This window comes from Pseudochaenichthys georgianus, unplaced genomic scaffold (assembly GCF_902827115.2).
Source record: "Pseudochaenichthys georgianus unplaced genomic scaffold, fPseGeo1.2 scaffold_1337_arrow_ctg1, whole genome shotgun sequence".
Classification (NCBI taxonomy): Eukaryota; Metazoa; Chordata; class Actinopteri; order Perciformes; family Channichthyidae; genus Pseudochaenichthys; species Pseudochaenichthys georgianus.
This window is the reverse complement of record NW_027262221.1, coordinates 9,305-36,617: the sequence shown is the minus strand read 5'-3', so window position 1 is coordinate 36,617 and position 27,313 is coordinate 9,305. Positions and strand designations below refer to the sequence as shown.

The window sequence follows — 27,313 nt, the reverse complement described above, 5'->3', positions numbered from 1 at the left end:
TTCTAAGCAGAACATACAGACTTGAATCTGCTTTGAATCCACTCAGTTCTGTTTCTGAACATTCTGTATTCCCTCGTTTGTATTTCTTTGTTGCTGCTTTTTAAAGTCAGACGCTTCCTTTTTCTGTGAATTCTTTCATGCAAAAAACATGCTTTTAAAACAATTTTAGAAACGAGATTATTTGGAAATATTCCTGATAAAATACAATTAAAAAATACTTTCTGACTTAATTTAAAAAAGCTTCTCCAACAAGACGAAAACCAGGAGGGCGGTCTGACTGTTGGTCCAGCTTCCTGTTGGTGCAGCTTCCTGTTGGTGCAGCTTCCTGTTGGTGCAGCTTCCTGTTGGTGCAGCTTCCTGTTGGTCCAGCTTCCTGTTGGTGCAGCTTCCTGTTGGTGCAGCTTCCTGTTGGTGCAGCTTCCTGTTGGTCCAGCTTCCTGTTCCTCCAGCTTCCTGTTGGTGCAGCTTCCTGTTGGTGCAGCTTCCTGTTGGTCCAGCTTCCTGTTGGTGCAGCTTCCTGTTGGTGCAGCTTCCTGTTCCTCCAGCTTCCTGTTCCTCCAGCTTCCTGTTCCTCCAGCTTCCTGTTGGTGCAGCTTCCTGTTGGTGCAGCTTCCTGTTGGTCCAGCTTCCTGTTGGTGCAGCTTCCTGTTGGTGCAGCTTCCTGTCCAGAAGTTAACGTCCGGTCACATGATCATCTCTCACATCGTACCTTTTCATGATTTAAAGTGTTATTGATCCTTGTGGAGTTTCTCAGGAGGATGTAAATAAACACACTGAGATCAGTTGTTGATTGTTTACAGGTGTCGAGTTGATCGTGGTGGAGGTGTGTGTTCCTCTCCTCTCATTGGTCGGTGGCTGTGATGATGCTGCTGTACTGTTTCTGCTGCTCCTCTCTGAACGAGTCCTTCACCTTCCCTCTCTTCAGACCCCCGTCCCTGAGACACACACACACACACACACACACACACACACACACACACACACACACACACACACACACACACACACACACACACACACACACACACACACACACACACACACACACAAGCAATTTAAAAAAGCCCAATTAAAATAACAATTATATTACCATTTGAAAATTAAAACAGCATTTGAAATAGTAGAAGTATTCACTAATTTACTGCAGTATAGTAGTATTTAGTGCAGTGTATATAGTAGTATTTAGTGCAGTATAGTAGTATTTAGTGCAGTGTATATAGTAGTATTTAGTGCAGTATAGTAGTATTTAGTGCAGTGTATATAGTAGTATTTAGTGCAGTATAGTAGTGTTTAGTGCAGTGTATATAGTAGTATTTAGTGCAGTATAGTAGTGTTTAGTGCAGTATAGTAGTATTTAGTGCAGTATGGTAGTATTTAGTGCAGTGTATATAGTAGTATTTAGTGCAGTATAGTAGTATTTAGTGCAGTATAGTAGTAATTAGTGCAGTGTATATAGTAGTATTTAGTGCAGTATAGTAGTATTTAGTGCAGTATAGTAGTGTTTAGTGCAGTATAGTAGTATTTAGTGCAGTATGGTAGTATTTAGTGCAGTGTATATAGTAGTATTTAGTGCAGTATAGTAGTGTTTAGTGCAGTATAGTAGTATTTAGTGCAGTATGGTAGTATTTAGTGCAGTGTATATAGTAGTATTTAGTGCAGTATAGTAGTATTTAGTGCAGTATAGTAGTAATTAGTGCAGTGTATATAGTAGTATTTAGTGCAGTATAGTAGTATTTAGTGCAGTATAGTAGTGTTTAGTGCAGTATAGTAGTATTTAGTGCAGTATGGTAGTATTTAGTGCAGTGTATATAGTAGTATTTAGTGCAGTATAGTAGTATTTAGTGCAGTATAGTAGTATTTAGTGCAGTGTATATAGTAGTATTTAGTGCAGTATAGTAGTATTTAGTGCAGTATGGTAGTATTTAGTGCAGTGTATATAGTAGTATTTAGTGCATTATGGTAGTATTTAGTGCAGTGTATATAGTAGTATTTAGTGCAGTGTATATAGTAGTATTTAGTGCAGTATGGTAGTATTTAGTGCAGTATAGTAGTATTTAGTGCAGTATAGTAGTATTTACTGCAGTATAGTAGTATTTAGTGCAGTGTATATAGTAGTATTTAGTGCAGTATGGTAGTATTTAGTGCAGTATAGTAGTATTTAGTGCAGTATAGTAGTATTTAGTGCAGTATAGTAGTATTTAGTGCAGTGTATATAGTAGTATTTAGTGCAGTATAGTAGTATTTAGTGCAGTATAGTAGTGTTTAGTGCAGTATAGTAGTATTTAGTGCAGTATGGTAGTATTTAGTGCAGTGTATATAGTAGTATTTAGTGCAGTATAGTAGTATTTAGTGCAGTATAGTAGTATTTAGTGCAGTGTATATAGTAGTATTTAGTGCAGTATAGTAGTATTTAGTGCAGTATGGTAGTATTTAGTGCAGTGTATATAGTAGTATTTAGTGCATTATGGTAGTATTTAGTGCAGTGTATATAGTAGTATTTAGTGCAGTGTATATAGTAGTATTTAGTGCAGTATGGTAGTATTTAGTGCAGTATAGTAGTATTTAGTGCAGTATAGTAGTATTTACTGCAGTATAGTAGTATTTAGTGCAGTGTATATAGTAGTATTTAGTGCAGTATGGTAGTATTTAGTGCAGTATAGTAGTATTTAGTGCAGTATAGTAGTATTTAGTGCAGTATAGTAGTATTTAGTGCAGTGTATATAGTAGTATTTAGTGCAGTATAGTAGTATTTAGTGCAGTGTATATAGTAGTATTTAGTGCAGTGTATATAGTAGTATTTAGTGCAGTATGGTAGTATTTAGTGCAGTATAGTAGTATTTAGTGCAGTGTATATAGTAGTATTTAGTGCAGTATAGTAGTATTTAGTGCAGTATGGTAGTATTTAGTGCAGTGTATATAGTAGTATTTAGTGCAGTATGGTAGTATTTAGTGCAGTGTATATAGTAGTATTTAGTGCAGTGTATATAGTAGTATTTAGTGCAGTATGGTAGTATTTAGTGCAGTATAGTAGTATTTAGTGCAGTGTATATAGTAGTATTTAGTGCAGTATAGTAGTATTTAGTGCAGTGTATATAGTAGTATTTAGTGCAGTATAGTAGTATTTAGTGCAGTATGGTAGTATTTAGTGCAGTGTATATAGTAGTATTTAGTGCAGTATGGTAGTATTTAGTGCAGTGTATATAGTAGTATTTAGTGCAGTATAGTAGTATTTAGTGCAGTGTATATAGTAGTATTTAGTGCAGTATAGTAGTATTTAGTGCAGTGTATATAGTAGTATTTAGTGCAGTATAGTAGTATTTAGTGCAGTATGGTAGTATTTAGTGCAGTGTATATAGTAGTATTTAGTGCAGTACAGTAGTATTTAGTGCAGTATGGTAGTATTTAGTGCAGTGTATATAGTAGTATTTAGTGCAGTATAGTAGTATTTAGTGCAGTATGGTAGTATTTAATGCAGTGTATATAGTAGTATTTAGTGCAGTATAGTAGTATTTAGTGCAGTACAGTAGTATTTAGTGCAGTATGGTAGTATTTAGTGCAGTGTATATAGTAGTATTTAGTGCAGTATAGTAGTATTTAGTGCAGTATGGTAGTATTTAGTGCAGTATAGTAGTATTTAGTGCAGTGTATATAGTAGTATTTAGTGCAGTATAGTAGTATTTAGTGCAGTGTATATAGTAGTATTTAGTGCAGTGTATATAGTAGTATTTAGTGCAGTATGGTAGTATTTAGTGCAGTGTATATAGTAGTATTTAGTGCAGTGTATATAGTAGTATTTAGTGCAGTATAGTAGTATTTAGTGCAGTGTATATAGTAGTATTTAGTGCAGTGTATATAGTAGTATTTAGTGCAGTATAGTAGTATTTAGTGCAGTGTATATAGTAGTATTTAGTGCAGTATAGTAGTAATTCGTGCAGTGTATATAGTAGTATTTAGTGCAGTGTATATAGTAGGGGTGTTGAAAATAATCGTTTCTACGATGCATTGCGATGCGGACGTGGACGATTCGGTCTCGATGCAGTGACGGAAGATAATCGGTTATAGAGTAGTAACGTTGCTTCCTGATTTTCCGGCCGCGGCTTTACTATAACGTTTTTTCTGTCACTTTAATATCAAATCGGTCGGTGACGCAGAGATCAGGGAACAGACGTGACGGCGGCACAGCAACACGGAGCAGTCTGCTTTATCCACCAACACAAGAACACCAGTCCAGAACCAGCAGCAGAAGGACCCGCTCTGAATCACTCCGTGAGCCGCAGCGACACGGAGTGTGACAGGGATTTATGTTTTTCAAAAATAATCGCGTTACAATCATGTCAGGTTTTTGGTGGATTTAATTAAGTCTTGGATGCAAAGTATGAATGTCCTCTAGCAATTTTCAGACGATATATACGTGTGTAAAGTTTGTGAAGGCAGGAGGAAAAAAGCTTCCGCGATCACCGTCTCCTCTCCGTTCCTCCAAGCCCCGCCCCCTCCCTGAAAATAATGAGTGACATGCTGATAGTGACCCGATAGAAACTTTGTTATTCACTTAATCACTGAGATATAATGAAGCTAATTTAATCTCATACATTCATGGGATTTATGTAACAGTAAAACAGAGAATGTAAGTGTGCACCCACATGCACTATTTTTGTTTGTATATGCTGTTGTGAATCCTCCTGTTGTCTGCTGTGTTCAGGAGACGGAGGCTAGACCTATACAATTCATTTATTTTGGTTTATAAATTAATGTCAAGACATTTATGTTATTGATTTCTGAAGCACTTTCTAAATAATAAAAAGAGAGTTCATATGTATTTACTGCATGTATGCGTTGATGAAAAATAAGCCATGTGCAGTAATATAGAAAATTGAGGATGCAGCGCATTGGTATGAATCGTGATGCACCGGGATATCGAACCGAATCGAATCGTTGACAGGATAATCGTAATCGAATCGAATCGTGAGACCAGTGAAGATGCACAGCCCTGGTATATAGTAGTATTTAGTGCAGTGTATATAGTAGTATTTAGTGCAGTGTATATAGTAGTATTTAGTGCAGTGTATATAGTAGTATTTAGTGCAGTATGGTAGTATTTAGTGCAGTATAGTAGTATTTAGTGCAGTGTATATAGTAGTATTTAGTGCAGTATAGTAGTATTTAGTGCAGTGTATATAGTAGTATTTAGTGCAGTGTATATAGTAGTATTTAGTGCAGTATGGTAGTATTTAGTGCAGTGTATATAGTAGTATTTAGTGCAGTGTATATAGTAGTATTTAGTGCAGTATAGTAGTATTTAGTGCAGTGTATATAGTAGTATTTAGTGCAGTGTATATAGTAGTATTTAGTGCAGTATGGTAGTATTTAGTGCAGTATAGTAGTATTTAGTGCAGTGTATAGTAGTATTTAGTGCAGTGTATATAGTAGTATTTAGTGCAGTATAGTAGTATTTAGTACAGTATGGTAGTATTTAGTGCAGTGTATATAGTAGTATTTAGTGCAGTACAGTAGTATTTAGTGCAGTATGGTAGTATTTAGTGCAGTGTATATAGTAGTATTTAGTGCAGTATGGTAGTATTTAGTGCAGTGTATATAGTAGTATTTAGTGCAGTATGGTAGTATTTAGTGCAGTATGGTAGTATTTAATGCAGTGTATATGGTAGTATTTAGTGCAGTGTATATAGTAGTATTTAGTGCAGTATAGTAGTATTTAGTGCAGTATGGTAGTATTTAATGCAGTGTATATAGTAGTATTTAGTGCAGTATGGTAGTATTTAGTGCAGTATGGTAGTATTTAGTGCAGTATGGTAGTATTTAGTGCAGTGTATATAGTAGTATTTAGTGCAGTATAGTAGTAATTCGTGCAGTGTATATAGTAGTATGTAGTGCAGTATAGTAGTATTTAGTGCAGTATGGTAGTATTTAGTGCAGTGTATATAGTAGTATTTAGTGCAGTATAGTAGTATTTAGTGCAGTATCGTAGTATTTAGTGCAGTGTATATAGTAGTATTGTGTGCAGTATAGTAGTATTTAGTGCAGTATGGTAGTATTTAGTGCGGTGTATATAGTAGTATTTAGTGCAGTATGGTAGTATTTAGTGCAGTGTATATAGTATTTAGTGCAGTATAGTAGTATTTAGTGCAGTATAGTAGTATTTAGTGCAGTATAGTAGTATTTAGCGCAGTGTATATAGTAGTATTTAGTGCAATATAGTAGTATTTAGTGCAGTGTATATAGTATTTAGTACAGTATAGTAGTATTTAGTGCAGTATGGTAGTATTTAGTGCAGTATGGTAGTATTTAGTGCAGTGTATATAGTATTTAGTACAGTATAGTAGTATTTAGTGCAGTATAGTAGTATTTAGTGCAGTATAGTAGTATTTAGCGCAGTGTATATAGTAGTATTTAGTGCAATATAGTAGTATTTAGTGCAGTGTATATAGTATTTAGTACAGTATAGTAGTATTTAGTGCAGTATGGTAGTATTTAGTGCAGTATGGTAGTATTTAGTGCAGTGTATATAGTAGTATTTAGTGCAGTATGGTAGTATTTAGTGCAGTGTATATACAGTAGTATATATATCCTCACCAGTCCAGGTCCAGCAGCCCCCCCTGCTGGGCGATGGCAGACTTCACTCTGTTAGCAAACTGAGCTGCGTCCTCCTCCTCCTGCCGAGACACAGGGGGTTAACTATCAGAACATATATATATATATATATATATATCAATAGATTTACTGTAAGTAAACATCATATAAAGAGTATGACATGTCGAGGGGAAGATGGGTAATATCAGGAGAAAACTAAAGGTGTACAAAGACTCCTGATAGAATGAAGTCTTTCTACGATACCTTTTGTGGATCTAGATCAGGGGTCAGCAAGCTGTGTGATCAGTGCAGTCATTCACGTTGTGCGTCCCCTGGGGGGGGGGGGGGGGGGCTGGGGAGAGCTCTCTTGTTTAACTGTCTCTCCATGGGGGGGGGGGTTGTCTACCTGTCTCTCCATGGGGGGGGGTGGGGTTGTCTACCTGTCTCTCCATGGGGGGGGGGGGGGGGGTTGTCTACCTGTCTCTCCATGGGGGGGTTTGTTTACCTGTCTCTCCATGGGGGGGGGGTTTGTTTACCTGTCTCTCCATGGGGGGGGGGTTTGTTTACCTGTCTCTCCATGGGGGGGGGGGTTGTCTACCTGTCTCTCCATGGGGGGGGGTGGGGTTGTCTACCTGTCTCTCCATGGGGGGGGGGGGGGGGTTGTCTACCTGTCTCTCCATGGGGGGGTTTGTTTACCTGTCTCTCCATGGGGGGGGGGTTTGTTTACCTGTCTCTCCATGGGGGGGGGGTTTGTTTACCTGTCTCTCCATGGGGGGGGGGGTTTATTTACCTGTCTCTCCATGGGGGGGGGGGGGGGGTTGTTTACCTGTCTCCCCATGGGGGGGGGGGGGGTTTATTTACCTGTCTCTCCATGGGGGGGGGGGGGGGGGGTTGTTTACCTGTCTCTCCATGGGGGGGGTTTGGTTACCTGTGTCTCCATGGGGGGGGGGTTTGTTTACCTGTGTCTCCATGGGGGGGGTTGTTTACCTGTCTCTCCATGGGGGGGGTTTGGTTACCTGTGTCTCCATGGGGGGGGGGGTTTGTTTACCTGTGTCTCCATGGGGGGGGGGTTTGTTTACCTGTGTCTCCATGGGGGGGGTTGTTTACCTGTCTCTCCATGGGGGGCAGGTACCACACGTTCACCACGATGGCCCAGCTGGTCATTATCCTCAGCAGGTAGCTCACCATGTTGTATTTGGAGCTGTTCCAGAAGGCGTCTCCGAAGCGAGCGTCGTACTAAACACAGGAAGTGGATTTACAGACAGGAAGTGGATTTATACACTCTAAAACAGGAAGGTAATAGAGCGGTGCAGGGAGGACGTATTTACCCTGCAGGAAACTGCTGTTCCCACGACAAAAAAGCTACAAGATTTCTCCATAGGATTTAGGAAAATAGCTCGAAATAAGGTCTGTGTGTTCAGGATAATCTCCACACGTCTACTATGTTCTCATCCTAAATCTAACCCAGAAGCTAAATCTAACCCAGAAGCTGAATCTAACCCAGAAGCTGAATCTAACCCAGAAGCTAAATCTAACCCAGAAGCTGAATCTAACCCAGAAGCTGAATCTAACCCAGAAGCTAAATCTAACCCAGAAGCTGAATCTAACCCAGAAGCTAAATCTAACCCAGAAGCTAAATCTAACCCAGAAGCTGAATCTAACCCAGAAGCTGAATCTAACCCAGAAGCTAAATCTAACCCAGAAGCTGAATCTAACCCAGAAGCTGAATCTAACCCAGAAGCTAAATCTAACCCAGAAGCTGAATCTAACCCAGAAGCTAAATCTAACCCAGAAGCTACATCTAACCCAGAAGCTACATCTAACCCAGAAGCTGAATCTAACCCAGAAGCTAAATCTAACCCAGAAGCTGAATCTAACCCAGAAGCTGAATCTAACCCAGAAGCTAAATCTAACCCAGAAGCTGAATCTAACCCAGAAGCTAAATCTAACCCAGAAGCTGAATCTAACCCAGAAGCTGAATCTAACCCAGAAGCTGAATCTAACCCAGAAGCTGAATCTAACCCAGAAGCTGAATCTAACCCAGAAGCTAAATGCTAACGTGATGCTACAAAGGAGCTACAGGCGAGTCCAGCAGCACGACTTCAACGTCACGCCGACTTCAGATCCAGATTCAAACTCACAGATTCTAGATGGAACGAGTTGAAGCGTTTGTTGGAACACTTTGGAGGAGGCAGGGACTGGCTTTCAAGCAGAACAGAAACTACCTCAGAGGAGTGTTCACGTGTTCGGCGTAACGACGTACAGCGGCCTCCTCGACTTCTGTAGTCCTGTTCAGCCACTCGGTAACAACCATCGTTTCTCAGACACGTCCACTCTTCATGTCGTAGAACAAAACGTGATCCGCCTCTTCAACGCGTCTCAACCTCAGACCTTAGTTCAGATACTTTCCTAACCCTATGGAGAGATCCCATTGGCTCTGAGACAGGGAACAGGAAGTGGAGACATGCTGACTCACTTCCGGGTTTCAGGACTCGTCCCTGCACCGCTCTATAGGACGTGTTTGCTGGTGAGTGTGATGGAAACTTCTGGATCAATGGAGATGAATAGAGAAATGAGGAGAGCTTTGATAATTTAATGTTTTAATAATCCACGTTCCTCATCAGCGAGACTCAACACATATGGACCCTGAAGCTAACTACAGCCGTCGTCCATAGAAAATAATGCGTTCCAGAAAAGAAGGGCCTCTTGATGTCCGAACAATAAACTGTCTCATGGCGGCTTGTGCTCGGTCATAACCAACAACAATGATCCCAAGCCCCTCCCCCTTAAGAGAGATAGCAGAAACAGCCAAGGCCCAGACCTACGCCGGGAAAGAGAGTGACAGGAGAAAACGATGAACTGGGGCACAGGTTGCTGTTTGTTTACCTTGATTGCGACCGGGTAAATGGTCCCTCCGATCTCAAAGCTTCCTTTCTTAAACATCATCACTGACGTGTTGTTGACGCACGTTCCTGTTACACACAGACAGAAGTTAGACAACCATAACATCATCTTCATCCTCTTCATCATCTTCATCATCTTCACCATCACCACCATCAGACTGACCTTCAGGGAATATGAGGATGGGGAGTTTCGTCCTCGCTGCAACGTGAGCTCTCAGCCTGCGGACAGAGGGCAGGTTTTATTGTTAGCTTTCACACATCCTGTTTGAACCCGATGGGCTCAGTTGTTCTGGTTCAGTATCAGCAGCACCGTAACAATCATTTCAATTAGAAACATTCCCAGATTCCCTGTTTTCCAGCATCACATCTGTCATTGTGCTACTTAGCTAACTAGCTATTGTTTGCTATCTATCTTACAAGATGGCTAGCTAACGTTAGCACTCTCTGGTTTTTTTCCCCCTTAAAAAAATGTACCTTGTTTCCTTGTACGATGTGAGGGTCTGAGGACAGAGGGTCTAAGGACAGAGGGTCTGAGGACAGAGGGTCTAAGGACAGAGGGTCTAAGGACAGAGGGTCTAAGGACAGAGGGTCTGAGGACAGAGGGTCTGAGGACAGAGGGTCTAAGGAAAGAGGGTCTAAGGACAGAGGGTCTAAGGATAGAGGGTCTAAGGACAGAGAGCCTAAGGACAGAGGGTCTAAGGATAGAGGGTCTAAGGACAGAGGGTCTAATAATAGAGGGTCTAAGGATATAGGGTCTAATGACAGAGGGTCTAAGGACAGAGGGTCTAAGGACAGGGGGTCTAAGGACAGAGGGTCCAAGGACAGGGGGTCTAAGGACAGGGGGTCTAAGGACAGAGAGTCTGAGGACAGAGGGTCTAAGGATAGAGGGTATAAGGATAGAGGGACTAAGGACAGAGGGTCTAAGGACAGAGGGTCTGAGGACAGGGGGTCTGAGGACAGAGGGTCTGAGGACAGAGGGTTTAAGGACAGAGGGTCTAAGGAAAGAGGGTCTAAGAATAGAGGGTCTAAGGACAGAGGGTCTGAGGACAGAGGGTCTAAGGACAGAGGGTCTAAGGACAGAGGGTCTAAGGACAGAGGGTCTAAGAATAGAGGGTCTGAGGACAGAGGGTCTGAGGACAGAGGGTCTGAGGACAGGGGGTCTGAGGACAGAGGGTCTAAGGACAGAGGGTCTAAGGACAGGGGGTCTAAGGACAGGGGGTCTAAGGACAGAGGGTCCAAGGACAGAGGGTCTAATGACAGAGGGTCTAAGGACAGAGGGTCTGAGGACAGAGGGTCTAATGACAGAGGGTCTAAGGACAGAGGGTCTAAGGACAGGGGGTCTAAGGACAGAGGGTCCAAGGACAGGGGGTCTAAGGACAGGGGGTCTAAGGACAGAGGGTCCAAGGACAGAGGGTCTAATGACAGAGGGTCTAAGGACAGAGGGTCTAAGGACAAGTTGTCAATCTCTGGAGGATCTAGCGAACACAGCCTTCACTTAAACTCAACAGCAGATATTTGCTAGCTAGCAAGTAGCGTAACAAATCAGTTGAAGCGTAACGTTAGCTGTCTATTGTTACAGTAGCTATCCGTCTGAAAAGAAGGCCAGCTAATGTCTGCCGTCTTATAGCAAGCTAACACGTAACGAAGCTTAATACACTTTTAATAAAAAGCCATAAACCATGTTCTTTGCCAGGTCAATACGTTTATAAAGCCAGCAGCATTAAGCACAGTGAAAGCATTTCCATTCTGAAGCAGATGTGTGATAATGCGATGCAGAAGCGTTCAGCTCGGATGAAGAATAAAGCGGTCCCGTCCCCCGTGGATCTGGCATCGATATCTGTTTCCACTGCTGCCACTTTCATCGACCCATGCTCAGTCGTACCTGTTGGCGACGGTGTGGCGGTCCTTCATCTCCGACCTCTCGAACCAGACGTGAGGACAGGACCTGGACATGGACCTCTGCAGGACCCCCATCAGACCCCCGTGAACCTGACCCACCTGTTGGACCACAGACACCCCATCAGACCCCCGTGAACCTGACCCACCTGATGGACCACAGACACCCCATCAGACCCCCGTGAACCTGACCCACCTGTTGGACCACAGACACCCCATCAGACCCCCGTGAACCTGACCCACCTGTTGGACCACAGACACCCCATCAGACCCCCGTGAACCTGACCCACCTGTTGGACCACAGACACCCCATCAGACCCCCGTGAACCTGACCCACCTGTTGGACCACAGACACCCCATCATACCCCCGTGAACCTGACCCACCTGTTGGACCACAGACACCCCATCAGACCCCCGTGAACCTGACCCACCTGTTGGACCACAGACACCCCATCAGACCCCCGTGAACCTGACCCACCTGTTGGACCACAGACACCCCATCAGACCCCCGTGAACCTGACCCACCTGTTGGACCACAGACACCCCATCAGACCCCCGTGAACCTGACCCACCTGTTGGACCACAGACACCCCATCAGACCCCCGTGAACCTGACCCACCTGTTGGACCACAGACACCCCATCAGACCCCCGTGAACCTGACCCACCTGTTGGACCACAGACACCCCATCAGACCCCGTGAACCTGACCCACCTGTTGGACCACAGACACCCCATCAGACCCCCGTGAACCTGACCCACCTGTTGGACCACAGACACCCCATCAGACCCCCGTGCACCTGACCCACCTGTTGCACCACAGACACCCCATCAGACCCCCGTGAACCTGACCCACCTGTTGGACCACAGACACCCCATCAGACCCCCGTGAACCTGACCCACCTGTTGGACCACAGACACCCCATCAGACCCCCGTGAACCTGACCCACCTGTTGGACCACAGACACCCCATCAGACCCCGTGAACCTGACCCACCTGATGGACCACAGACACCCCATCAGACCCCCGTGAACCTGACCCACCTGATGGACCACAGACACCCCATCAGACCCCCGTGAACCTGACCCACCTGTTGGACCACAGACACCCCATCAGACCCCCGTGAACCTGACCCACCTGTTGGACCACAGACACCCCATCAGACCCCGTGAACCTGACCCACCTGATGGACCACAGACACCCCATCAGACCCCCGTGAACCTGACCCACCTGATGGACCACAGACACCCCATCAGACCCCCGTGAACCTGACCCACCTGATGGACCACAGACACCCCATCAGACCCCCGTGAACCTGACCCACCTGATGGACCACAGACACCCCATCAGACCCCCGTGAACCTGACCCACCTGTTGGACCACAGACACCCCATCAGACCCCGTGAACCTGACCCACCTGATGGACCACAGACACCCCATCAGACCCCCGTGAACCTGACCCACCTGTTGGACCACAGACACCCCATCATACCCCCGTGAACCTGACCCACCTGTTGGACCACAGACACCCCATCAGACCCCCGTGAACCTGACCCACCTGATGGACCACAGATACCCCATCATACCCCCATGAACCTGACCCACCTGTTGGACCACAGACACCCCATCATACCCCCGTGAACCTGACCCACCTGTTGGACCACAGACACCCCATCAGACCCCCGTGAACCTGACCCACCTGATGGACCACAGACACCCCATCACTACACCTAGAGTCCAATGTATTTTCTCTTGTTTTCCATGTTTACTTTGGAACTTCTGTTTTTGTATTACATGCCTCAGGTAAATTAGCATCTCTGCTAACCGTGTTATTTTTACATGTGGTATCCTTTTCCGTGAACTACACATTGATTCCAATTCCTGACTCGCTAAAGGCTCGTTACTGACTTGTTACTGACTTGTTACTGACTTGTTACTGACTTGTTCTAGACTTGTTACTGACTTGTTACTGACTTGTTAAAGACTTGTTAAAGACTTGTTACTGACTTGTTACTGACTTGTTCTAGACTTGTTACTGACTTGTTACTGACTTGTTCTAGACTTGTTACTGACTTGTTACTGACTTGTTAAAGACTTGTTAAAGACTTGTTACTGACTTGTTACTGACTTGTTCTAGACTAGTTACTGACTTGTTACTGACTTGTTACTGACTTGTTAAATACTTGTTAAATACTTGTTACTGACTTGTTACTGACTTGTTACTGACTAGTTACTGACTAGTTACTGACTTGTTACTGACTTGTTCTAGACTTGTTACTGACTTGTTACTGACTTGTTACTGACTTGTTCTAGACTAGTTACTGACTTGTTACTGACTTGTTACTGACTTGTTAAATACTTGTTAAATACTTGTTACTGACTTGTTACTGACTTGTTACTGACTTGTTACTGACTAGTTACTGACTAGTTACTGACTTGTTACTGACTTGTTCTAGACTTGTTACTGACTTGTTACTGACTTGTTCTAGACTTGTTACTGACTTGTTACTGACTTGTTACTGACTTGTTCTAGACTTGTTACTGACTTGTTACTGACTTGTTACTGACTTGTTACTGACTTGTTAAAGACTTGTTACTGACTTGTTACTGACTTGTTACTGACTTGTTACTGACTTGTTCTAGACTTGTTACTGACTTGTTAAAGACTTGTTACTGACTTGTTACTGACTTGTTACTGACTTGTTACTGACTTGTTACTGACTAGTTACTGACTTGTTCTAGACTTGTTACTGACTTGTTACTGACTTGTTACTGACTTGTTACTGACTTGTTACTGACTTGTTACTGACTTGTTACTGACTTGTTACTGACTTGTTACTGACTTGTTCTAGACTTGTTACTGACTTGTTACTGACTTGTTACTGACTTGTTACTGACTTGTTACTGACTTGTTACTGACTTGCTCTGGACTTGTTCTGGACTTGTTACTGACTTGTTACTGACTTGTTAAAGACTTGTTACTGACTTGTTACTGACTTGTTACTGACTTGCTCTGGACTTGTTCTGGACTTGTTACTGACTTGTTACTGACTTGTTCTGGACTTGTTACTGACTTGTTACTGACTTGTTAAAGACTTGTTACTGACTTGTTACTGACTTGCTCTGGACTTGTTCTGGACTTGTTGTGGTACAGGATGGTGTATTCTGTATATTAGTCTCCCCCTGTATAATCAGACGTAATGAAGACCCTCACCATGGCGTAGCAGCCGTCGTTGGCCAGGATCACGATATCGATGGGCGTCGTGTGATTGGCCACGCAGATCCCTCCTTTCCGAGGGTGATTCTCTCTGAGAGACACGAGGGAGCTCTGTTAGAGAGACTAGACCAGGGACAGGTTAGTGACTCGTTACATGTTATATGACTGGTTATTTACTTGTTATGGTAGAGGATGGTGACTCGTTAACAGAGAATATAGTACTTATTACTTACTAAAAAAAGTAATATATTACTTTACTTCGTTACTCACTACATAACGCGTTACTCTACTCCCTACAGGCAGATCACGCAGACTGCGGAGGGTGCTTCATTTTGTGGAGGGAGGCTCATCTGAAGCCTCATCTGAAGGCTCCACTAGCACCCCGTCGCGACACAGAGGGCCTCATCATATAACTTTGCATGTTTGCTGTTTACTCGTTACTTTACTCGACATCCTCACTCTGGATTTGGATGTCTTCCTTAGCTATTAGCTTCACGTTAGCATGTGTTCTTTGCAGGTGCTTGTGGAGGTGCTTGTGGAGGTGTGACGTGGTGTTTGCAGCAGTGGGTAACAGCTTCTGGCCTGGACACAGTTTGCACCTCACCGTCACATTCCTGTCCTTTCTTTGGATGAACCCAAAATAATGGGCTGACCTCCACCCCTCGAGCGTTATCGCTGTTGACTCACTCACCCATGTTAATGCACTGCATGTGGACCTCTACACCCATGATGTGGACCTCTACCCCCATGATGTGGACCTCTACACCCATGATGTGGACCTATACATCCACGATGTGGACCTCTACACCCACGATGTGGACCTCTACCTCCACGATGTGGACCTCTACACCCATGATGTGGACCTCTACACCCATGATGTGGACCTCTACACCCATGATGTGGACCTCTACACCCATGATGTGGACCTCTACATCCATGATGTGGACCTCTACACCCACGATGTGGACCTCTACACCCATGATGTGGACCTCTACACCCATGATGTGGACCTCTACACCCATGATGTGGACCTCTACACCCACGATGTGGACCTCTACCTCCACGATGTGGACCTCTACACCCATGATGTGGACCTCTACACCCATGATGTGGACCTCTACACCCATGATGTGGACCTCTACACCCATGATGTGGACCTCTACATCCATGATGTGGACCTCTACACCCACGATGTGGACCTCTACACCCATGATGTGGACCTCTACACCCATGATGTGGACCTCTACACCCATGATGTGGACCTCTACACCCATGATGTGGACCTCTACACCCATGATGTGGACCTACCTCTACACCCATGATGTGGACCTCTACATCCATGATGTGGACCTCTACACCCATGATGTGGACCTCTACATCCATGATGTGGACCTCTACACCCATGATGTGGACCTCTACATCCATGATGTGGACCTCTACACCCATGATGTGGACCTCTACATCCATGATGTGGACCTCTACACCCATGATGTGGACCTCTACCTCCATGATGTGGACGCGCAAGTCGCGCAAATGGAAATCCCTCTTGTCGGTAGGGAGAATCTAGTCATTCTTTATGTTAGTAGGCTAACTGCATGTCGGGCAATGTTAGTAACTGTATCGTGATTACTGATTTATAAAAGGCATTACATTACTCCGTTACCGACAAAAGTAATATTATTACAGTACACCCAACTCTGCTCGTTACTGACTTGTTAAAGACTAGTTACTGACTAGTTACTGACTTGTTAAAGACTAGTTACTGACTAGTTACTGACTAGTTACTGACTTGTTAAAGACTAGTTACTGACTAGTTACTGACTAGTTACTGACTTGTTAAAGACTAGTTACTGACTAGTTACTGACTAGTTACGGACTTGTTAAAGACTAGTTACTGACTAGTTACTGACTTGTTAAATACTAGTTACTGACTAGTTACTGACTTGTTAAATACTAGTTACTGACTAGTTACTGACTAGTTACTGACTTGTTAAAGACTAGTTACTGACTAGTTACTGACTTGTTAAAGACTAGTTACTGACTTGTTAAAGACTAGTTACTGACTAGTCACTGACTTGTTAAAGACTAGTTACTGACTAGTTACTGACTTGTTAAAGACTAGTTACTGACTAGTCACTGACTTGTTAAAGACTAGTTACTGACTTGTTAAAGACTAGTTACTGACTAGTTACTGACTTGTTAAAGACTAGTTACTGACTAGTTACTGACTAGTCACTGACTTGTTAAAGACTAGTTACTGACTTGTTAAAGACTAGTTACTGACTTGTTAAAGACTAGTTACTGACTAGTTAAAGACTAGTTACTGACTAGTTACTGACTTGTTGTGGTACAGGATGGTGGCTGACAGTCCTCTGGCACAGACCCTGTAACAGGTCAGATGGACGAGTTCACTCAGCCAGTTCTTCACACTGAGGCAGAGAACAGATATTATGCATTATATATATATATAGTATATATTTAAGTATGCTGTGCATCTGTGTTTTTGTACCTGCTCTCCGGCAGCAGCCCCACCAGAACGGTTCCTATGACGAGCCAGGAGAGACCAATCGCAGCCAGAGTGACCCTGAGAGACCAGATGGAGACACGTTGACCAATCAGCATCCTTCAGGTTAACGAGTGCTCCTTTTAGAGGCAGATCTGCAGGAACACGTCCTAAAGCCGTTAAGGACTCGTTAAGGACCTGCATGGCAGCAGCAGGCCGCTCCCCCAGATCAGGCTGATGTATCTGAAGTTCTGATTGTTACCTGACTCGTTAAAGACTCGTTAAAGACTCGTTAAAGACGCGTTAAAGACTCGTTAATGACTCGTTAGTGACTCGTTAATGACTCGTTAAAGACTCGTTAGTGACTCGTTAAAGACTCGTTAATGACCTGAAGGGCAGCAGCAGGCCGTAGCGGACGAACACCCCGACCCCCCAGAACAGCGTGAGGCGCAGGCTGATGTATCTGAAGTTCTGATTGGTTCTGGTCAGCAGGTTCCAGGAGTTGAGTTCCTCGGAGGAGAAGCGCTGAGTGACCGTATCGTCCACGATGCTCTCCAGCCCCGTTTGGTAGAAGAAGAGAGCGTCGCTGAGGGAGAAGAGACCGCCCGTCGGGGGGCCGTCGCCCCGCAGGCGCCCCACCCCCTCCTGCATGGAGCCCCCTCCACGCTCAATGATTCCTGTGGGACAAACATGTGTTACTTTAACTCTACAGCACTTTGCTCTGGAGCTTTTAAAGCTGCATTTTAAGTGATTTATTTTCCTTTAATTGTGTATTTGTATCTTCTATTTTTTATCAAGTTTTTCGTATTTTCTTCCATATTTTCGAAGCATTTTTACTATTTATTTATGTTTACTATAGTTTCAAATGTTTCCTTTTTATCAAGTGTTTTTCTTGTTATTTATCTTCTTTTCTTTATTTTGTTTTTAATTCTGTTTTTCTCAGGCACCCCCTGCTGCATGGAGCCCCCCCGCTCAATGATTCCTGTGGGAGGAAAGACATATTTCATACTATAATATATATATATATATATAATATAATTGGTTTCTTTAATTTAGTCTTTTTTTAATCTTTCTTCAAGTTTTTTGTTTCCATGTTTTTTAAGAATTTGTTTTATTATTTATTTATATTAACTATAATTATCACATTTGTTTGCTTTTTTCCCTCTTGTTTTTATTCTGATTTAAATCATATGTTCACAGTTTTTAAACTAATGTTTAATATTTCAAAAACATTTCAATTAGAAAATGTTCATAAAACACATTTTAGGTGTTCACATAAAAAGAGTCAGGAGGAAAGATTTACCTCAGATACGATCTTAATATATTAGATTTATCTTTTAGAACTTATAAACTTATAAACTAATATTAATAACCAGTAGTTTCTCTAACTGAGAGTGGAGCTGAAGGGAACGGGTTAAAAGAGTTTCAGTGAACTCTTGTTCCACTGAACTTATGCAACAGTACACACACACACACTCTCACTCACACACACACACACACACACACACACACACACACACACACACACACACACACACACACACACACACACACACACACACACACACACACACACACACACACACACACACACACACACACACACACACACACACACACACACACACACACACACACACACACAGCATCACATGATAACCCTCACACACACCACGGCCTCCTGAGAGGAAGTGCAGCTGCCGGGTTAACCCCCGATGCGCCGCTCACCCGAGTCTGGCTGTTATGAATATCTGAGTTTAGAAAGAAACTGATTCCTTAAAGAAGTCATTACAACATCAAATACATGTAATCATGCTTTGTCCTACGAATGTGTTTAACAAATTGTTTTTTATATGTATTTTTATTTGTAATAATTTTATAATAATAATACATTTGATTTGTAATCATGTATTTGTTTTTCCCTTTTTGAATTGTTCTGTTGGATTGTAATATGTATCATTTATTTATCTAATCAACTTGTATTCTTTACATGTTGTAGTCTTTAGTCTTTTGTTTAAAATGTATTTTTTTATATTTATAATTTATGTATTTCTTTTAATGTAGATATTTATAACTAATATTAATAATATGCCCATTTTCTTTACTATGTTTTGTATGTATTTTATTTGTTTATGTGTAATTGTGGATGCTGTATATTTCTCTTGATATTATTTCATGTGACTTCATTGTTATAGACTGTCATTATGCATTGAAGCCATGCATCTGTTCACGTATGCCCCCCCTGCAGCCTCCAGCCTCCAGCCTCCCAGCGGCCCAACGAACCCCCGATGACGCCTCGTTAACGAGGGTCCTTGTTGAGGGTCTCACCGTTGGGCAGAGGATCGGGAACGCCGCTCTGCTGCTCCCGTTCCCTCTGGATCCGGAGCGTCGCCCACTGAAAACACACTGGGATGTCACACCACCTCCGACATGTTTCACAACTCGACAAACATGTGGAGCAATCGGGGAAGAGGGCAGAGAAGAACGAGGCTGCAGTCAAACTGTCCGTTTCTCTCTGGAAGGTTCCGCCATGATAAGCGCAGAGTCTGGGACCAGGGTCACAGACGGAGACAGACAGGAAGGCCTGGGCGAGAGGTGACTGCCTCATGAGTGAAGCTACAGGTCAGCAGAATGAACACATGTAGGCGTGCGTGTTGCGGCTCTGCTTTGAGACGCAGCCAGGTCGCCGCTCAGAGGGTCCACCAGGAGCCTCAGAAGTGCTCCAGTGTTTCTGATGATCTTATAATCATATGAGCCGTCCCGAGTTGATCGGATTAACAGCAGCATGAAAATAACCTGCCGATGCTCCATGGTGGAGGCTACGGTAGGAATTAAGTTTTTACCCCCTTAATGTCTGACCAATGGTTGAACAGCATTTCAAACAGCAGAGTAACAAACTGTCGTCTGGTGCAAACACACTAGGTGTGAATGCACCCTCGCTGTTTCAGATAACGCAGTGGCAGCCGGCCCATAGGGGCACTAGGGGCGCTAGGGGCGCGAGGGGCGCTAGGGGCGCCGCCCCACCTCTTCCCACATCCAAAAAAAAATATATATATATATAAAAAAATATATATTATATAATATAAATATAAAATATATTATATAATTGGTATCCGTAAAATGTATAATCTACCATAAACTCTCGTTTAAAATGGTGTTACGACGATGTCTAAAGTTACTGATAAGTCACATGTTTCCTGCCTGGCCTTGCCCGTGTGTCATTACCTTTATATATACAGTCTGTGGTCATTACCCTCTCTCGTCTGGGCGCTAAGAGAGGAGCCCTCAACCAGAGCAGCAGCAGCCACTCGCAGCTGACTGTTGCTATCTGTAAACTATGATGCTGAAACATAATTTCAGCCAATCAGCGTCGTCAAATCTGATGATCAGATCCAGTCTGTGAGTAGTTTGGACACTAGTGACTCGTATCCGGTGGGATGACGCAGTACGGCAGTAGTTGATGAGGATGGCTTCATGTGCAGGTGGAGTCTCCGGACCTCGGTCCGCCCAATTCCGGTCAAGAGCTAATCTCCAATCCTTTGGAAAGGAGAAGTTTGGGAGATAAATGTATACTTAAAGACCTTGGGCCGGACCAACCCGATTTGTATATATCGCAGCAGGCTCGTGAAAAAGACAAAAGGTATGAACGAGGCTTCTCACGTAGCTGGTACACCAGGAAGGCTAGCTGGATGCAAACAGGTAAATGCTCTTTTGTTTCCCATGCTGGCTCTTCAAACAGCCGGGGACAGATACGATCTGTTCAGAAACCAGACAGAAGTGAAACCAGTCCAAACCACAGACTGTCTGTGTCATGGAGAACACAGGCGCTGCTTTGTTTATGTCTGGAGGCCGTTGCTGTGAGTGTGGACGGTCGGAGCATAACGTTAGCTTAGCCGATCTCCATTCAGAAAACACGCATTGTAAAAGGTGTTTCTCTGCCGTCTGTCTGCAGACTCAAAGCATTAACTCATGGTTACTAACCGGTATCAGTGTGTTGTTACTTCATCATTTAGAAACGTGGATTACAATTAAATCACGGTCAGATATGTTCATCTTGTTGTAGTTGCAGCCCCTTGCCAGCGATTCTCTCTCTAGTTTAGCATGCTCAGCCCGACTCAGCCCGGTTGTTCCTGGCCCTAGAACCACGATTTTATGGGGCCAGAAAAACTGTGAATTAGGACCCGCTAGCCGGTGCTAGGCCAAGTGGAAACGCGCCATTACGTCACCAGAAGTCCTAATTTAAGGGGTTTCACTCACGATATCAACAGTCCCCCCAAAAATATTTTCCACCAGCCGCCACTGGATAAACGTCTATTGCAGGACGAGATTTATTGCAGGTTTTAGACAACGTGAGAAGACTTCCAACGACCACGTCAGACTCAGAGCGACCAGTTGATCAGTGGCTCCACTGGGACAGCACCAGCCTCCGCTTTGAGACGATTAAAGAACGTTTGGACTGGATTTGACTGCGTTATGCTTATTAAAAAGTACCTTTTCATGCTTTTTGTTAAGGTGTATTATTGATACGGGGTAGCAGGTTCGAGTCCCGCTGCAGTCAGCATGTCGTTGTGTCCCTGAGACCCTTCACCCCAAAGTGCTCCTGTGGGGGTTGCCCACAGTGTGGAGTGTGTGAGTCGCCTTGGATGAAAGCGTCCAAGTGACGCGTGATGTCTAACAGGGAAGTGTCTCCTCCGTCAGAGCAACACAATGACACAATAACACAATAACACAATGACACAGATACAATAGTTTCAATAGTGCAAGTAGATCAAATCCAATGGAATAGATGCACCACCCCTTCACACCAGACTGGTTTTAATGGTGTTATATATGTGTGTAGTGTAAGGGGCTGAGAGGCAGGGGAGTGGGAGACACCGCATGCCCACCAGGGGGCTCCACCCGCTGCCAATGAGCAGTATTGGGAGCAGGTGGGGAGACCTCACACCTGGTGCTGATCACTCCCTCAAGGCAGACAAAGCACCCAGAGCTGCTGAGCTGGGAGTGGCACGTGGAGGAGCAGGAGGCGCCCAGCGAGGAAACCGCTAAGTCGGTTAGCGCCCGGCTACGTTAGCATTGCTATCGTTAAAGGTAGTGTGAGTTTAACAGCAATAAAGCCTCTTTTTGGCCTCTGTCGTGACGCTGCACCACCACCTGTCTCTTGATCTGCCCCGTCCGGAGACACGAAGAAGAGGGGACACATGGTGATGGAGAAGAGACATGGAGAAGAGGGGACACATGGTGATGGAGAAGAGACATGGAGAAGAGGGGACACGTGTTGATGGAGAAGAGACACGAAGAAGAGGGGACACATGGTGATGGAGAAGAGACATGGAGAAGAGGGGACACATGGTGATGGAGAAGAGACATGGAGAAGAGGGGACACGTGTTGATGGAGAAGAGACACGAAGAAGAGGGGACACATGGTGATGGAGAAGAGACATGAAGAAGAGGGGACACATGGTGATGGAGAAGAGACATGGAGAAGAGGGGACACATGGTGATGGAGAAGAGACATGGAGAAGAGACATGGAGAAGAGACATGGAGAAGAGGGGACACATGGTGATGGAGAAGAGACATGGAGAAGAGGGGACACATGGTGATGGAGAAGAGACATGAAGAAGAGGGGACACATGTTGATGTAGAAGAGACATGAAGAAGAGGGGACACATGTTGATGGAGAAGAGGGGACACATGTTGATGTCGAAGAGACATGGAGAAGAGGGGACACATGTTGATGTAGAAGAGACATGAAGAAGAGGGGACACATGTTGATGGAGAAGAGACATGAAGAAGAGGGGACACATGTTGATGGAGAAGAGACATGAAGAAGAGGGGACACATGTTGATGGAGAAGAGACATGAAGAAGAGGGGACACATGTTGATGTAGAAGAGACATGGAGAAGAGGGGACACATGTTACCTCCAGGATGTGGACCAGGCCCTGGATGTAGACCCCGGTGACCCCCAGAGAGAGGCCGAACATGGCGGGTAACATGATGAGGAACAGAACCACAAACATCCACAGCTGGAAGAACCACACCACAACACCTTCCATCACTGGGGGGGGGGGGGTCACGCCATCACCTGCAGAACCACAGAACCAGAGAACAGGAGAACAGGAGAACCACAGAACCAGATAACCAGAGAACAGGAGAACCAGAGAACAGGAGAACAGGAGAACCAGAGAGCAGGAGAACCAGAACAGGAGAACCAGAACAGGAGAACAGGAGAACCAGAGAACAGGAGCACCAGAGAACAGGAGAACCAGAACAGGAGAACCAGAACAGGAGAACAGGAGAACCAGAGAACCAGATAACCAGAGAACAGGAGAACCAGAGAACAGGAGAACAGGAGAACCAGAGAGCAGGAGAACCAGAACAGGAGAACCAGAACAGGAGAACAGGAGAACCAGAGAACAGGAGAACCAGAGAACAGGAGAACCAGAACAGGAGAACCAGAACAGGAGAACCAGAACAGGAGAACAGGAGAACCACAGAACCAGATAACCAGAGAACAGGAGAACCAGAGAACAGGAGAACAGGAGAACCAGAGAGCAGGAGAACCAGAACAGGAGAACCAGAACAGGAGAACAGGAGAACCAGAGAACAGGAGAACCAGAGAACAGGAGAACCAGAACAGGAGAACCAGAACAGGAGAACCAGAACAGGAGAACAGGAGAACCAGAGAACAGGAGAACCAGAGAACAGGAGAACCAGAACAGGAGAACCACAGAACCAGAGAACAGGAGAACCAGAACAGGAGAACCACAGAACCAGAGAACAGGAGAACCAGAGAACCAGAGAACAGGAGAACCAGAGAACAGGAGAACCAGAGAACCGGAGAACCAGAGAACAGGATAACCAGAGAACAGGAGAACAGGAGAACCAGAACAGGAGAACCACAGAACAGGAGAACAGGAGAACCAGAGAACAGGAGAACCAGAACAGGAGAACCAGAACAGGAGAACAGGAGAACCAGAGAACAGGAGAACCAGAGAACAGGAGAACCAGAGAACAGGAGAACCAGAGAACAAGAGAACCAGAACAGGAGAACCACAGAACCAGAGAACAGGAGAACAGGAGAACCAGAACAGGAGAACCACAGAACCAGAGAACAGGAGAACCAGAGAACCAGAGAACAGGAGAACCAGAGAACAGGAGAACCAGAGAACCAGAGAACCAGAGAACCAGAGAACCAGAGAACAGGAGAACAGGAGAACCAGATAACAGGAGAACCAGAGAACCGGAGAACAGGAGAACCAGAGAACAGGAGAACAGGATAACCAGAGAACAGGAGAACAGGAGAACCAGAACAGGAGAACCACAGAACCAGAGAACAGGAGAACCAGATAACCACAGAACCAGAGAACAGGAGAACCAGAGAACCAGAGAACAGGAGAACCAGAACAGGAGAACCACAGAACCAGAGAACAGGAGAACCAGAACAGGAGAACCACAGAACCAGAGAACCAGAGAACAGGATAACCAGATAACCAGAGAACAGGAGAACCGGAGAACCAGAACAGGAGAACCAGAGCGTTATGCTAATTAAAAAAGTACATTTTCATGCCTTTTATTAATATGTATTAATGATACTTGAATCGGTGTATCTCTATAACCTCCTGCAAACACCTCTTTTATCAAAGTAAAGGCTTATAGAATATTATAAATATGCAAATTGACTAAACCAAAAGGTACTTTAGTTGAGTTCGTATAGCAAAGGGTTAAATATTGTACTTTTATTTCCGATTTTTTTGTCCAAATGACCTTAAATAAATGACTCTATTTATACATCTTTACTGTGTATTATAGCTTTATTAACACTTGGTCATAACGAGGAGTTCATCTGCAACAGCTTTTACATTAAAATGCTGTTTATGTTATGATGTATATTTACCATTCTGAGTGGGACATTGTGTATAATTAATAGTATTGACAGTACATGTATCTGATAATACTCCTGGAGCTTGTTTTTGATGAGTCTTGCATTATTATATTTGTATTTATAGTAAACAAAACTTGCATTGTAAGTGAATGTACTTCCACATGTTGACACCAGCTGCAGGAAAAGTACTGGCAGTCCCGTTAGACGAAGTTATGTAAAGAAAACTGAAGAACAAACAGCAGGAACACAAACAACAACAACAACTACATATATAACATGTATTTGTATATATATATATATATATATATATTTACCTGGTATTCGGTGAATCTGTCCCAGTTAGAGTTAGATTCCCAGTTGGATCAGAGAAGCTGGTTTTGTTTCCCAACATGCAGAGAGTAGGCAGACCCTAAGCCCCGCCCCTTTATGGAAGACCAACTGTGCCAAAGAGAGGGGAATAACATCATGTGATAATGAGAAAATAATGTATATTTCATATTTTAGAATCTCAAAATAACCACAAATTATGAGATTTTATTCCACAATATTTACAAGATTTTGCCAAAATATTTATTATTGAAAATATTATTAGTAATCGTCAAATTAAAGACTTAGTATCTCAAAACAATGACTTGGTTTCGCACAAATAATGAGCTAGTATCTCAAAATGAAGAGTTAAAACATGGATAAGTATCTCTTAGTTATTACTTAGTTTCTAACTAATTATTTCCAGAGCGTTTCTCATTATGTTGGTAATCTTTTAACTTTAACTTTGTATAACATATTTTAATGTCTACTATACGTCACCACAGTGAAGTTCAACAACAAAGATGACGGATAAATTGTTTTGTTATTTATTTAGATAATCTATTGTATTTTTCACTGGTCAGAAAAACAAGTTTTATTTTCCTTTTTTTGTTTTAGATATTTATTATTACTTTGTGTACTGTTCTTTTATTGTTTTTGCAACATTATATTTTATTTGTATGACACAGACAAGTATTTTACTAACGTGTTTGTAATTGTTTTAATTGATATTTTTATTTTATTTCTAAAAATTCCAAATATTTGGATTAGCATCTAAGGAATAAAACTAATATTTTATTGGTAACACAATATTAAGGTACACAAATTAACCATCAACTAGTTGTTAATTAACATGCATATTAGCAGTTTATTGGCTCTTTATTAGTCATTATAAAACACGGATTAATGCCTTATTCTACATATTCTACATTTAATAAGCCATTAGTTGAGAGTTTCCTCAATAACCCTCTAAGTAGTGCTGATTTGTTGCAAGTCAGGAAGTTGTTGTCTATGAGTTCTGGTCTCAATATGAGCTGCTCAATATGGGCCTAATAAGGCAGCAGGAGCACAAGAATAGTGATTCTCCCATAATAACACTTAACAAATATGATCTCTTCTCATGGAACAAGACGTGAAACTATAAGTGTTAATTAAGTCTAAACAACTCAAAATGAGGTATTTCTGTCTAAGAATATGTTCCCTATTCTAAAGTGAAGTCTCGTTCATAACCAATAAGCTAGTAGAATGGACCTGAACTCGAATGGACCTGAACAGGTTCCCTATTCTAAAGTTGCCTCCTCTTCACACTTTGTGAATACATGATAGCACAAAGCTACTGAAATGAACCTCAACAGCACATGAACAAAGTAGGCTCACGTTGAAATATCTGTTTTATTGTTAAACCTCTAAAGAGAGTTTCAGACGCATCCCAACACATGTCAAGTTTCTCAAGGCTGAGAACACATGCAGTACTTTTTAATAAAAACAGAGTTTATGTATTTGTGATCAAACCGTGTGGCCTGCTTGTATACTTACACAATAGGCGTACCGTTCTCTCTGTGTTGTCCTGGCTCAGTGTGGACGGAGATGAAACAGTTTGCAGATGATACTAAAGTCTTAAGGTAATTGAGTGTAAAGAGGATGCAGAAAGACTCCAGTCAGATCCCAGAGAAATGCAAAGGTGGTCCGAGTGTTGGCAGCTCAAATGCAATGCAGCAAAGTGCAAAGTCATGCTTTTCAGAACCCAACACATGAGTATAATATGGGTGATGATTCAAACACTGTAAACGCACGGACCACTATTGCGGTGAGCGTGTTGTCACTTCCGGTTGTTGTTGTTGTTGTTGTCACCTCCGGGTATCCCGTGTGCCTGTTCTGTTGCTGATAGCTTATTATCTTAACTTAATCGATCGTTTTAAAACTCTTGATCACGGCAACTGCCTGACGTTGTAATCACACGTTACTACAGCTTAAGCACTCACAACTCTCCTTCTCTTAGCGACTGTAACGGAGCGTCCACA

The 27,313-nt window shown here is 43.3% G+C and overlaps 2 protein-coding genes across 3 annotated transcripts; one reads left to right on the top strand and one right to left on the bottom strand.

The window, feature by feature from the left end:
* LOC117440929 (glycerol-3-phosphate acyltransferase 3-like) lies at positions 1-27,313 on the bottom strand. Of its 2 annotated transcripts, none has more exons than XM_034077147.2 (14): positions 26,829-27,313; positions 25,301-25,424; positions 23,023-23,186; positions 19,430-19,496; positions 17,490-17,778; positions 17,108-17,182; positions 16,938-17,027; positions 14,596-14,689; positions 11,371-11,486; positions 9,652-9,707; positions 9,472-9,557; positions 7,693-7,821; positions 6,589-6,668; positions 1-935 (listed from the first exon to the last, which is right to left on the bottom strand). In XM_034077147.2, the coding sequence occupies exons 3-14, from the start codon at positions 23,155-23,157 to the stop codon at positions 842-844; spliced, it is 1,311 nt and encodes a 436-aa protein (XP_033933038.1). In that variant the 5' UTR covers positions 23,158-23,186; positions 25,301-25,424; positions 26,829-27,313; the 3' UTR covers positions 1-841. The 2 variants fall into 2 exon arrangements, with proteins under 2 accessions (XP_033933038.1, XP_071058237.1); XM_071202136.1 differs by having other exon boundaries at positions 23,023-23,195; positions 25,302-25,424.
* On the top strand, positions 23,820-25,279 carry LOC139433215 (uncharacterized; the record flags this gene model as incomplete). Its single annotated transcript, XM_071202137.1, has 1 exon — positions 23,820-25,279. A coding segment is annotated over one exon (834 nt), but the record flags the coding sequence as incomplete, so codon positions are not given.